General features: G+C 43.5%; 1 protein-coding gene across 1 annotated transcript in view; it reads right to left on the bottom strand.

Annotated features, from left to right (window-relative positions):
* Positions 1-349: 349 nt before the first annotated feature.
* Atp13a4 (ATPase 13A4) overlaps positions 350-14,300 on the bottom strand; it is a 145,582-nt gene continuing 131,631 nt past the window's right edge. The window contains 5 exon segments of the mRNA XM_051150538.1: positions 350-617; positions 6,297-6,377; positions 9,241-9,329; positions 10,380-10,573; positions 11,220-11,391. Coding sequence (XP_051006495.1) covers positions 417-617; positions 6,297-6,377; positions 9,241-9,329; positions 10,380-10,573; positions 11,220-11,391 — 737 coding nt within the window. The 3' untranslated portion in view covers positions 350-416.

A 14,300-nucleotide genomic window follows, 5' to 3' on the forward strand; every position in this document is an offset into this window, starting at 1 on the left:
TGAACCCGGAACTCAGTAGAGGAGATGAGGGGACACTTCTGTGTTATTTCTCCATCAAGTGACAATTGAAAACTGATCCTTAATTAATATGTTACAACTCATGAATACACACTGCATCACCTTCCCTCAATTCATTTTTATTTTTAAGATGTATTTTCCTTCTGATAACTGCCAGTCTTCGGGCCCATTCCAACCCTTGCTCCATTCTTGGTTTGATAGGTGTCACCCATGTGTCAGAAGCCAGGGGAAGAAAGCTTCTGGGGACACTGTTCTCCATAAGCTCCATCTGATCCAGTCAACTTTAACTGGCCACCATGAGTTGGGGGTTTATAGTGTTAAGAGCCACCTTGCTTCGACACCTCTGCAACAGCTCATTTTTCCCTTCGTTTGGATAACTGCTTAGATATCTCTTTCCCTCAAAGTTGCTCCTCGTTGCTCTCAAACACAGGGTTGCTGTAGGATACCCCCTGCACGTCAGAGTAGGAGGTGTGGTTTAGTGGGGGCCAGGTCGAATCGTTTGCCAAGTTCCTCTGCCACATCCGATACTGGCTTTTTGATTGATAGCCAAAACATCTCTTGACTCCTCTCCACAAAGCTCGGTTTTCAATAATGGCCTCCTGTCAGATAAAAGACACACAATTTTGGGATTCACGTTGCCTAATTCCACAGATCATAATCAGACACTGCTTCTTCAGTGCTTGCTTAGATTCCGCTTAACAAAATTCTGGGACCTAAAAGAATAGTAAGTAGTTTTGTAGCTGGATAGCTGGATCCTCAAACTTTCCTACTTAAGGAATTCAGCTGGGGGAGGTTTTTTTGTTTTTGTTTTTTTGTTTTGTTTTGTTTTGTTTTTTTTTTTGTTTTGTTTTTGTTTTTTTGGTTTTTTTTTAACCCTTGGGAATCTCACATCTAAATTAAATTTAAAATTGTTCAAAGTCTATATATCACACCATACCGCGTCCAGCATCATGCCTTATAAAACGACATTTCACAAAACTCTTAGCGTCTCATAGAAGTGAACGTGTAGAAAGATGTATAACACGTCTTCGATACATTTCAGCAAGGCCCTGCTAGCCATGAATGCGGGCCACTGAAATTTAGATAGAGGCCTCAGTCTTGGGGTTGGAAAGACCTGGATTCATTTCATAACTATAAGACTATGGCTATGTCATTAGTCTGAGACCTGAGTCTAATTCTCACCACGGAAGAAAAAAAGTCTATTAGTCCAAGCCTGTTTGGTTAGAAAGAATAATCCCTTCCTTGTATACACTGTAAGGATTATACAACTGCCCTTACAATGCAGGATAGGGCAGGGCAGGGCAGGGGAGGGCAGGGGAGGGCAGGGGAGGGCAGAGCAGGGCTGCCACCCTTTACACGCCCTTCTGAACTACTTTTTAAACTAATGGCTGTATGCTGAGGCCCTGCTTACACATGCTTACCTTCACCAAAATACCTTTCCGATAGTATAAAAATGATGCCTCTTGCAAAGCATTTGGGGCTGGAGAACCAGATTAGCCATTAAGAGCAGAGGCTGTTGGCTGCTCTTGGTGAGGACTGGAGTTCAAGTCCCAGCACCTCATGGCAGATGAGAGTCATCTGTAGCTCCAGTTCCAGAGGATCTGAAATCCTTTTCTGTCCTCTCCGGGTACCACATGGTACATAGATACACATTCAGGCAAAACACTCACACACATACAAAAAATAATAATTACAAATATTTTGGACTGCCATTTCATTCCCCGAGTTAGTCTAAAGCTGAAGTGAAATGAGTCATAAAACAAATCCCAGAAAGGGTTAACTTGGGTGTGTGGTGCGTTCCATTAGGTACTTTCATGAGCGAAAAATAAGGAGAACAAACCGACAAGAAGAATAAATGATTTCGATGTCCACCTGGGGGATATTTTGTAAACTGAGTTAATAAGGAGCGATGGAAGATGCAGTTTCCCTAAAGCCTGCCCATATTTGTTACCCAAGTCCGGGCGCCCATAGGAAAAACAGGAAGCACACCTCGCAAGAGCCTTTCCCTCTGAACGCTGGTAGGCTTCTTGGCAGAAATGAAGACCCAGAGAGCCAACTTCAGCTTCTGGCCAGCCTTGGTGCTTACCTGCCAGACCTAGTCTGCCTTCCTGGAACAGGAAAATTGTCGCTCGTTTTTCAGAGCTGAGAGAAAGCAGGGGCCCTAGGACCAACCCCTAGGTTTTAAATGTAACACTTGTAGGAAACCTCGGCATTTCTTCCAACAAGTTAAATGAAGGATGAGACACGGCTCTACGAGTTGTGTGGAATTTTTATCCTTCTAGTATGTCCTCCTGGCTTGTCATTCAACAAAGGACAACTGAACCATTGTTAGGTGGTCTACCTTGCGACTCTGCCTTTTAAATTAAATTCACAGCTAGAAGTAAAAGCAAAGCTTTGATGAGAATCTGATTCTTTAAGAGAATTTTTGTAAGCATTTCCAGCTGCCGTCCCAGTTCTTAAGTCCTTACGCGTGTGCACGCGTGCGTGCGCTTGCGCGCGCTCACACACACACACACACACACACACATGCGTGCACAGCAATAAGAAGATGGGCATCAGCAAAGCCATTCATATCAACTCCCATGCTTCCGAGCAGGCAGGGAATGTGACTCACATGGTAAGGGCTCACTCAAATGTGTTTGGTTCCTGGGCTACAACAGGATTAGATTAGAGGCAGGATTAGAGCCAGGCCGCAGCAAACCAGACAACACTTAAAACTCTGCAACAGGAGACAGCCATCCTGCCTACTCATCCTGAGAAAAGGGTTTGGGCCATGTTTAGCACAGGCTGGCCAGCAGGAGGGGTTTAGCTTAGTCCATCCTGCATCCTGTCCCACTCTCTGGCACCCATTCAGAGCCACCTAAGGAGTGTGTGACAGTCCGTACCTACACTTGGATTCAGTCACCACACGAGGCAGGAAAACATAGCATCCCTCATTCTCAATTTTAATAGCCCTCTACCAAAGACTCAGGACAGTAGCCCCAGCACTTGCTGAGCACAGAGAAAGGGGTTGCTAAACAACTGGGTGCCACAGGGAATGCATCTGAGGTGGATGCTCCCACTCGCCGATGCTGCTTTTCAATTCAGAAGTTCCTGGCAACCCACAATAAACATGCATGTGTTTATCTTTATTTCCCACTCAATGCCTAGCTTTTATGAGTATCAGTTACCCACCCCTACTGCTGGCCGTGAACAAGGTCGTCACTAACATTGAGTTTAAATGACTCCTTCTCAGCCCCTACTAGGATTAAGCAGGATTTTAAATGCAATAGCTACTAACACGAGTTCTTGCCAGCAGAGCTTAATGGCAAGCAAGCGATGGTATTAGCACACAAATAACCGTAGCATGTGTCTGCTTACTCCCCGTAGATTGTGAGTCCCATCCCTCCGTTATCTTTCGCCTGGCAAAGCACTCCAGGATATGCAACAGGCTCAAGTGAGAGATGGTAAGTGCTACAGGAGATGATGATGGCTCATGCCTTACACAGTTTTCTGTTGTGTTTGTTTCTCTGTGTGTTTGAGGGGCCTCATTTATTTTTTGGGGGGTTTCAACTGTTGAGATTGAATCTCCCCATATAGCCCAGGCTAGCCTCAAACTCTTGATCTTCCTACCTTGGTCTCACAAGTTCTAGGATTACAGACAGGCAGTACTGCCATGGTTAGATAGGTTTATGTTTATTAAACACCTACTATGGCTTCTCGCTTCTCACATTTCTCTCTCTCTCTCTCTCTCTCTCTCTCTCTCTCTCTCTCTCTCTCTCCGTATACATATAGATATAGATAGATAGATAGATTTGTGTGTGCATGCACATGTATATATATACATATAATTATAACTATATATGATTTATACATAAATATATGGTAAGCTATGATTACTAGTAACATTTTATAGCAAACCCAACAAAAAGGAATAATTTGCCCAAAGTCAGGCCATAAGGAAGAGGTAATGCCAGGATTCACACCAGAAGGACTGTCTGAGCCTCTGCCTTTTGCTGCAAATATACCAACCAGGGAAGGTCTTCCTGATACAGCATTATGACAGGCTTTGACACTTGAAAACCATTGCCCTTCCTTGCCCACTCACCCGAAAAATCAACAAAAACAAAAACAGACAAGCAAACAGTCTAAGCTAACCTGTCTTGAGCATGGATTCCCTTACCCAGAATGCCTTTCTACTCAGAATAACAATGAGACAGTCCTAACTAATAAGACATATGAAGAAGTCTCCTGATTGGCCATAGGAAACTTTGTGTTTTCCAGTAAAATTTGAGGAAATAAAAGTCTGCGAGTGCCGTCCATGTTTTCTTTCTGCCCATTAATGGATGCCACCTCACACACAGCTGAGCTGGAGACCTGAGAAGGAAGCATGAGAGAGCACAGCTAAGGCTGACGGCACCGAAAGGTGCAGGGCTCTGACTGAAAGGTGGCAGGACTCTGACACGGGAGAGTCCTGAAGTGTCCACCTCGAGTCTGGTTCGCAAGTTAGTATATATCTTTGCTGTTCAAACTGCACTTAGTGAGTCTTCTTAATTGCACAGCAGACCCAGGGACAGGAAAGATTCATAAAGAAGTCAGTCCTACAATGGTGCCAGGAAGAATGGAGCGGGATGTCAATGAGCAGATATGGAGAAATATGTTCCAAGTGGAAAATGCCTTCAGCAAGACAAGCATGTGAGATTATCCTTTAAATCAGCGTTTCTCAATCTCTGGGTCATGACCTCAGGACCATGCATCAGATATTTACACTTCGACTCATAACAGTAGCAAAATTACAGTCATGAGGTAGCAACTAAATAGCATTAGGAAAGTTGAGAACCTTTCAATGCTTTAAATGGCGGGATCCGGCCTCCTGCAACTCAGTCTTAGGCCCCTCGTGTCAATCTGGCTGCTTTGGAGGATGTATGGCTTAACATATGATTTCAGAGTTTGTTACCAGAATCTGGTAACAGGAGCATTCGCCTAGCCCTCACACGTGCTCTACACCTACTGAGTCAGACACAGGGTGGGGAGGGCTTGGCAACCTGTGCTTCCCATTTTACCAAGCATGCCTGGTGAGCGTGTTGCCCACTCTGCTTTGGCATAAGCCTGGTTTAGCCTCCAGAGAGAGGCTCTGGTGCCCTGATGATGTGCTCCGTTCTGCCACCGACCATCGAGGTAGTCTTTGCTCTACACAGGATGGAATGTTCTCATGGATTCTGCCTGCTTGGTACTAGCTGAGAGGTGGTAAGGAAGCCACAACCCACTGTGGATACCCCAGTTGCTGGAACATAATAGTTCTACAAATCTGAGCACTAATGGGGACAGAAAGAAGCCTACATTTCTCCTCTCCTTGATGGATGCCTTCATTGCGGTCCATCCTCCAATGCCAGGCTTTGAAGAAGAGAGATTATGTCTAATATCACTGAAAGAGGAGAGGGTGAAACAGAGATAAAGATGAGTACATCTCATTTCACTTAGAAAAGGGAGGAAAATGGGGGCTGCAGAATGAAAGCTGTGAGACCCTGTTGTGAGGTTCATTTCCCATCACCTATCACGGGTGAAAAAATACAAGCTGTTAAGTGAAAGAAGCCACCCATACCTCCGGAAAAAAAATATAGTGCATACCTACAGTTCCAACACTCAGGCAGAGGCAGGATGACTGAGAGTTCAAAGCCAGCCTGGGTTACATAGTAAGACCTGGTCTTTAAAAGCGAAAGTGGTGGAGTAGCTCTAAAGTGCTTACCCAACATACACAAGACCCTGAGTTCAATCTTCAACACTGAAGACAAAACAAAAACCAAAGCCACGCGCAGAATCATTTTACTAATATGAAGTGTCCCAGATAGGAAAATCCGTAGAGACAGGAAGTGTGTTTGTGATTGTCAAGGAGGAGGGGAAGGGAATGGAGATCAATTGCTACTGGGTAGTGATGAGTGCTGCACACTCAGAGACCATACTAAAAACCACTGAACTGTTTAGTTTTAAATGGTGAGTTTTATAGTGCACAAATTATACCTCCATTTGAAAATGTGAATTCTATTTGTGCGTGTACTTGGGGAGTCTTCAGAATGAATCCAGCCTTGACGTACTTGAGTGCATCCTCCCTACCATGCTTTACAGATGAGAAAAGCAACTGTTTATTTTCCCATCAGAGAAAAGCACACTGCACACTGCACACTGCACACTGCACACTGCACACTGCGCGGAGCCTTTGCACGTTCAAGCTGCTCCATTCTCAGGTTCATGAAGACCTGGGCCCCACTCACACACACAGCAGGCAGCCCGAGGGCGCTTACCTCCACAGCAAAGGACACAACAAAGTTGGAGCTGATCATGAAGAGAATGTAGGCTCTCCACAGGACAGGGGTGCAGAGCAGCTGGCGGGAGATGGCAGAGGCAGTTAGTCTCAGAACAAATATGCTGGAATACTCTGTATGCTCACACCAGACATTTGTATAGGCAGCTACAAATCATGGTGGGGGCACACACAAAAAAAAAGAGTGATAGGTCAGAGGTTAAGAGTGCTTGTGTTCTTTCAAAGGCTCAACAGTTACGTTCCCAGCACCCACACCAACTTGTAACCCAAGGTCCAGATGATCTGATACCTGCGTCTGGCCTTCATGGCACTCACAGATATGTGTATAAACATCCACACATCCACACACAAATGAAATGAACCTAGAATATAAATGGCATGTGTATATGGTACATATTCCATACATATACTTTTACATACACATATACAGAAAGAACTTCTAAACACGGAAAATTGATGTGCAATTGTTTGAGGACTGTGACTTTTACCGTCTTTTAGTCTCTTTCTTTTATCTAAAACGTCTACATTTCCTAATTTTGGTAATTTTCAATGAAAATAAAGAATAGTCAACCCCCTTTTATCCGTTTGCTTTTTGGTTTTTTGAAAAGGGGATGCAGGGATGTGACTTTGATGCCAGGCATGTCTGAGAACACACGTGTGAAACTTCCACCATGGATGTGTGGCCCTCCGTCCTCTACATGTTTCTCATCATGCAAGTCCTGCCTTGGAATACTGGGTCAGGGATGTTCTCTCGGGGGGCGGTGCCTATAGTTGCACACCCTGTGCCCTCACAACTGTATTTGCCAAAGGAGCGCATGGAGCTGAAATCAAGCTATATTCACACTTCCTCTGCCTTCCTCCAGCCCCTCTTCAGGTGCAGTGCCTGATAAATAAGTATGCGGATGGATGGATGGATGGATGGATGGATGGATGGATGGATGGATAACCCATATACACTCTGCTGTGTACATGTCCTATGCAATGCCTCATCTGCTGATGGGAGTAAAAGCTGATGCAGTCCTATGAAGAACAATGTGCTCAAAAGTATTTTTAAATCCATTTTTAGTAATTTACTACTGACATCTACTCACGCATGACTAAAGTATATATACTTTTTTTTAACTGAGTCTTTGTAAGGGTAACAAGTAAGAAACAGCTATGTGTTAATTAATATAGGATTGCATATACATTATGATACATACATAATCTATACCATGAAATATAATGCGTATGTATATGCAGTAAAGTATTATGTTATCATTAAAAATAATGGGAAAACTTTATGTGCTAGTATGGCACAATTACTGAAATACACAGTTACATGAAAGACATGAGGTACAGGACTGTGTATGTGGTTATAGCAGCCATGAAAATGTTCCACTCAGCTCTCCTGCTGCTGGGAAGATAAACACCCACTGCTATGAAAATCTTCCACTCACGTCTCCTGCTGCTGGGAAGATAAACATTGGCTACCCCAGACAGTATACTCAAAATCTACCACAACTTCCAACAATAAAAGACAGCACGGATTCTCGTGAGACCCACTCCTGTAGGATGCCAGACCCTCCTGATGGACAGTTTCGGCTTAATCCTGAAGTCACTGTAGACCAAGACTCCTCCACTGGAGCACAACTTCCTTCCCTCAGCTGCCCCACCGGGCGAGGGCTTCGTGGTGGCATAACAACTCTCATGACCTTCCCTGGCATCTCCCCTTTTCTCCCACAGATATCTCCTACAATACATTTCTTACATAACACACCCCATGCTCATATCGACATCTCCAAATATGGACGAATGGGATAGTTTGCTACCGTTGTGTAGAAATGTGAGAGAAGACTAATACACATAAGAAATGCATGTACTCCTCTGCATATGTGTAGATACTATACATTGTCCCAGAGGGAAGCAAGGATAGAAAGGATAGCTTACTGTACTTACATTTCTTTTAAAATTTTTAAACCACGTGAATGCGTTTCTTATTTAAAAATCATCTAGGTTGTAAAACACCATGATTCAATTCATAATAAACTTCATAGATCTGAGGCAAAGCCCACTTACAGTGCATAAATTTTAAATGCTGGACGATAATAAATAATGTTATAATTTTCCTTGCCTGAATATCCTATATTTTTAAAAATAGACTCATATTTACATAATAGGAAGGATTGGTTGGAAACTGAAAACAAGGCCTCTTTGCAGCATCCTTTGTAGTCCCACCATCACAGGCTCCACACAAGTTCTCCGTGAACAAGAACATCCCTGCTTTATTATGCCACAGTGCCAGCCTGACTGTTTGAGCCATAAGTGTGTATATATACATATATGTATACATATATATATACACATATACATAAATATACATACATATGTATGTATATTGCATATATGCACTTTCCCTCACTTGAATGGGTAAGATTATGATATCTTGTAGGATTTTGAAATTGCTCAGTTACCGTTTTTTAAATGTAAGAGAGAGAGAGCTTGGATAGAGGAACAGGGCTCTTTGAAAGTGCCTTTTCAGATAGACCATGAAAGTACAGAAAAGCGTGGTTTTTAGAAGTAAAGACTTGAGAATTAAACTAAAGACTGTTGCAGGCACAATTTTTAAAATGGCATTTGAAAGCAAAAAAAAAAATATATCAGTTGACTTTTTACCAATCTGACAAGGGATTTTGTTTTCAACGAGAACTGGTTCAATCCTTGTGCAAGGGCTATCTTTAGTCTCAGAACAACACTTGATAGGATCTTATTTCCTGATTAGCATGAGTAAAAAAACAGATATAGTTCAGCATTCTTTCAGGCTTTACCATTTCCAAAGTACATAAGCGGGTGTCGAGTGTCCCTGTCAGTTACAACGGTGACCTGCTATCAGACGCTGCTGACAAAAATACCTAACACCGTCATCTCCCAGAGAGGATACTTACGTCCAAACGCCTATGCAACTCTGGGATATCCGCAAATAGAATGAAAAGACATACACCCATCTGTAAAATCAGCACAAGGACAAATATATCTGAGGAAACAAGAACACAGGCTATCATTTTGAGAAGTCGTCATGTGAGGCCTCCTTGTGTCTACTGGCTGATATATTCTAGATTAATGCTGATTGCATTCACTTGACTTCTGCATCCAAATGCAGCATAATGGAGCACTCACGTCTATGCGATGGGTCTTACCTCTACAATATCCATGCACATCCCTGAAGGGGTGGGATCTTTTTTACATCTATGTTATGTTTTAATCAGTACAGGTGGTAAGGAAATATAGAGAAAGAATAAAAATGGCAAAATGCCTTCTTGATAAGTGCTTTAAAGACATTCTAGTATCCGGCTTCAGTTCAAGTCATCTGCCTCAAATCCATTTCTGGAAAACCAGGAATGCCATGAAGACTTAAAATTTAAATTGTGATTACATAAAGATGGGCGGTCAACTGCTTCCTCATCTCAATGAGGAAAAGATGAAATTAATCTTCCTGAAACTGTGTTGTATGAGGATATCGATCCTTCTGGATTTGTACAATTAGAGTGTTAGGATCAATATACAAGTACGCGTCTCAGAGACTAAGTAGGGCACCCACTTGCCCTAAAGGACCTCTCTGGCCAAATGAGACCAGCCAAGACTGCCCACCGTGCTGTATGATGGGGTTCCTTGTGGCAAGACCTACTCCCGGTCTGCCACCACACAATGCCATCTTAACCAGCCTTCACAACCACAAGTCCCAGTGAGGACAGTGGTCCTTTTTGTGTCCCCAGCATGAATCCTGACAGATGTTGACAGGTAAAGATTGCTCCTTACACTGAACTTCCAGACTTAGCCTGGACCCGAGAGATCAGCTAAAGACAACTCCAGGTGGCGCCATGGGATGAAAAATAAAGTTCTTTGATAGAAAGAGAGGGGGGAGGGGAATGAGACTGGGGTGTTTTCAGAGCTCTGGAGCAGAAGGGAGGGGTCTCCAGCTGAGACTCCGCTGTGTGTTTAGTTCCTGAGTGTCCTGCGCATGCCTGTTCTACTGATCGTCAATGGTAGATTATCATCCCTCTGCCTCCCGTGCAGTGTTACTCACAGTTTGTGTAGGTGGGCTGCCTAAAGGGTTTTCCTTTAGAGAAGACCAGAGCCACAATGATACAGTTGATTGTTCCCAAAAACCATATAGTAGTATTCTCAAAACTGGCAAAGGTGCTGTTACTTCTGGTTTTCTCAGGAACGCTGGGAGACACGGTTAAGGTTGCGGCACTCTCATTCCTCATTGGGCAGACACTGCAAAGGAAACAAACAAACAAAAATAACCAATGGAGTCCCCAGAACACACTTGCATCTACAGGTCACCATGGCAAACACTGTCTGGGGCAGACATCCACCATTTCATAATTGCCCATTGGTAAAGAAGACACAAAAATAAAGAAAAATGAGCACAGAGCAGATCTATAATTTTATATTTATGAACAGGTAAATAGATAACAGACAGACTCAACTGGCCACTTGTTCATTAAGTTGTGCATCCATCATGTATATTAAGGATACAGGGGGAGAGATGAGTTCATGTGAGTCTTCCCTTGGGAGTCTTAAGAACTCTGTCAATTAATACACAGGGTGACATGTACTTTATCATTGAACGGGTCCAGTTTTGAAAGGAAAATATTTTGATCATGTCACTGGACATTGCTTAAACTAGGCTCCTGAAACTGGGACAAACCAGGAAAGTTATAACCCCAAGTCACTCTCATTATTAAACGACACGGGCAAAGGTGTGTAATAAAAGAGACAAATAATTGTTGGAAATCTTTTCAAAGGATTTAAGGAACTTAAAGCCTTTGGTAGATGGAGACCCATCATGTAGACCAAATGATGGACAGATGGACAGAAATCAGACTTCAGGGAGCTGGGTTTGAAGGTACCCTGATACCTGTGCAAGTCCATGAGGTACCACGGCTGCTTCTGCACCAGGACGAAGCCCACGATGTGCATGGCCAAACTAAGGAGAATGTTGAAGATAACGGAGAGCAGCAGAGGTGGCGAGATCAGCCTCCCCGCAGGTCTGAAGGGCACTAGCTTGGGGTTGGCGCCGTTCAGATTCACTACAAAATAAACCCAAGGTTTACATGTATGAGAGCAGGCAAATGCTGGGTTCTCAACCATAAGAGTGGGATGATGAACGCAACCTGTCAGGCCTCAATCTGAGAAGCTTCTTTTTGCAGCAGATGGTAATTAACACAGATATCTACAGCGGATCGAGGCAGAGACTAAGAGACTGTGGAGCACTCAGCCCTGAATGGGGCATCTGTATCACAACCCATTCTCCCCCAAACTCTGGGATGGTTGCAACAGCGAAGCCCAGAAAGAGTGGACAAGCAACAGGCAGTACAGGGCAACAATGAAACATCTGTTGTGACAGCATGCTCAAGATCTGGGCAAGCATAAGCCAACCCAAATCCCAGCATAAGGGAAGTTGGGCATAAAGCCCCGCCCCTGGCTGAGGGGCTATTAACAATTGAGATCTGCTGAGAGACAGGGAGTCAGTTTCCTCTAAGAATGAATCTTTCCCACACATACAAGAATATCTGTGTAGTACAAATCAGTTTATGATGGGTTTATTCTTTTAAAGGACACAAAGTTGGGTAGGGAAAAAAAGGATAATGAGTCAGAGAGAAGCTGAGAGATGACCCAGTAGTTACAAGAACTGGATGCTCTTCCAGAGGACCTGGGTTTGATTCTCAACACTCACATGGTGCCTCATAACCACATGGAACTCCCAGTCCCAGGGGCCCAGATGCCCTCTTCTGGCATCTGAAGGCATGGTACACACATAATACACAGGCTCTTATGCAGGCAAAATCCATACACATAAGACAAAAACACAGGAAAATATTGTTATTTTTTAAAAACTAAATTAAACCATGAACAAAAAATTAAAGGAAACAGTAGTTAAAGAAAGGGAGACTGCCAAAAAAAAAACTATAGACATTATTAAAAGTAGCCAAAAGAAATACCACAGGAAATACAATAAATGATGTTAAGAGAATCGTTGAAGGATTGAGAACCATCACTCTAGTTGTTTACTCAACAGTTTCAAATCATCACAATATAGATGAAAAAAATTTTTCCAAGGGACCGTGAATAGGTTTGGGGAAAGAGAGGTCAGGCTGTTTGATGTCATTCTGAATGTCACATCCAGGGATGAGTGAAAGCACCGAGACAGCATTGGTTCCACATGAAGCAAAGGTCTGTTAGCCGTCGAGACTGCCCAAAAGTATTCTTCCATGTCACTCAGAAGATGCCAATCGGCTGCTGCTGACCTGTGCCAGTCACTGTTGGAGGTATAGGTAACACAGCAGTGACCAAAACAAACATTGTCTTTTTCTCAAACAACACACAGAGGAGGGAAGCAGGTAAAAAAAAATTAATCAAAATAAAGACAGAATCATAATGTCCAATTATGGGAAATTAATGTGAAAATAAAGCAGAGCTACATGGCAGAGACTGATTGTCTTAGTCACTACTTAAAGGGAGTGATATTTTAGCTAAGATATGAATGATGAGGAAAAGCTAAAGTCATGTGAAGGGCTGTGGTGACCATTTGACCACGCCCAAAAAGCAGAATCACCAGCCTGAAAGGCACACGGAGCCAGTAATATGATCAGAGGCATCAGAGGCGGTGTTGATGCAGGCAGGACTCCAGGCATGGGCGATTGGGATTTCACGGGATAGGAAGTTACTAACGGTTTTGTTTTGCATTTTGTTTCCTAGTATTATCATAGTGAGAGAGCAGGTGTCACTGCACGTGTGTGATGAGAAAGCAATTCTATGGAGTAGTTTCTTTCTCTCCTTCCACTTTTATGTGACTGAACACAGACTTGCAAGGCAATTATTTCTACCTGCTGACCCATCTTGCCAGACCCCACGGGAGCATGTTAAGCAAGAGAGTGACGTCATAACGTCTACATTTAAAACAAAAACTATATTGTGGGAAAGGTAAATGGAACTACCAGAGACAGTTTGTACAGAAATATTTTAGGGCAACCTGGAACTTCCTGTGTGACCTTTTTAAAGGGTAAGTGGGGTTGGCAGCAAGAATGAAGGCCGGATCAATTATGAAGGCAATAGTGGCCTGGCCCACCCAACCAGAGGTGACAGTGGTTATCTGGCAATGGCAGGAAAAGAATTGGGATGTGACTGGTGACAGAGCCAATAGGGACTGTCCTAGTCAGTGATCTATTGCTATGAAGAGATACCCTGACCCCAACAACTCTTATAAAGGGAAGCATTTCTTTGGGGCTGGCTTACAGTTTCAGAGGTTTAGTCCATTAGCATGGTAGTGGGGACAGCAGCATACAGGTAAACATGGTGCTGGAGAGCGTTCTACATCCGGATCCACAGGCAGCAAAAGGAAAGTGACATTGGGCCTGGCTTGGGCTTTTGAAATCTCAAAGTCATCTGAGTGACCACTTCCTCCAACAAGACCACACCTACCTCAACAAAGCCACACCTACTCCAACAAGGCCACACCTACCTCAACGAAGCCACACCTCCTAATCTCTGGCAAGTAATACGGCTCCAGGAGACCAAGCATTCAAATATACAAGGCAATGTGTAAGGAAAAGGATGGCTTTGCTTCCCTTCACTTTGTTTCACTGACTTAACTTAAAGGTTAAGTAGCACAAACAAGCCACTCAGTAAGTTCACATAACTCTGTCTGGCAGAATTAAGGGTTTGGCCCAGCTACGTCACGTGTGGGCCCTGTTAAATAGGCAGAGCTGTTCCAGCGCTCCAAATAATCATCTCATTGGCAGATGTAAACCGGAGATTCATCACACAGGGATGATTTTTTAAAAAGTCATGTGACTAGTTGACTTCCCTTAGAGAGAGGGTGCAGACTGATGTCGAGATGCTCCGAGAATGGGGTTTAAGGAGATAAGAAAAGAAAGAGCTGGGAGCTGTTTGTCGCTTGAGTGGTAGATGAATTCACAAGAGTGTGGTATCACTCAAG

Source organism: Acomys russatus, chromosome 8 (genome assembly GCF_903995435.1).
Source record: "Acomys russatus chromosome 8, mAcoRus1.1, whole genome shotgun sequence".
In the NCBI taxonomy this organism is placed as follows: Eukaryota; Metazoa; Chordata; class Mammalia; order Rodentia; family Muridae; genus Acomys; species Acomys russatus.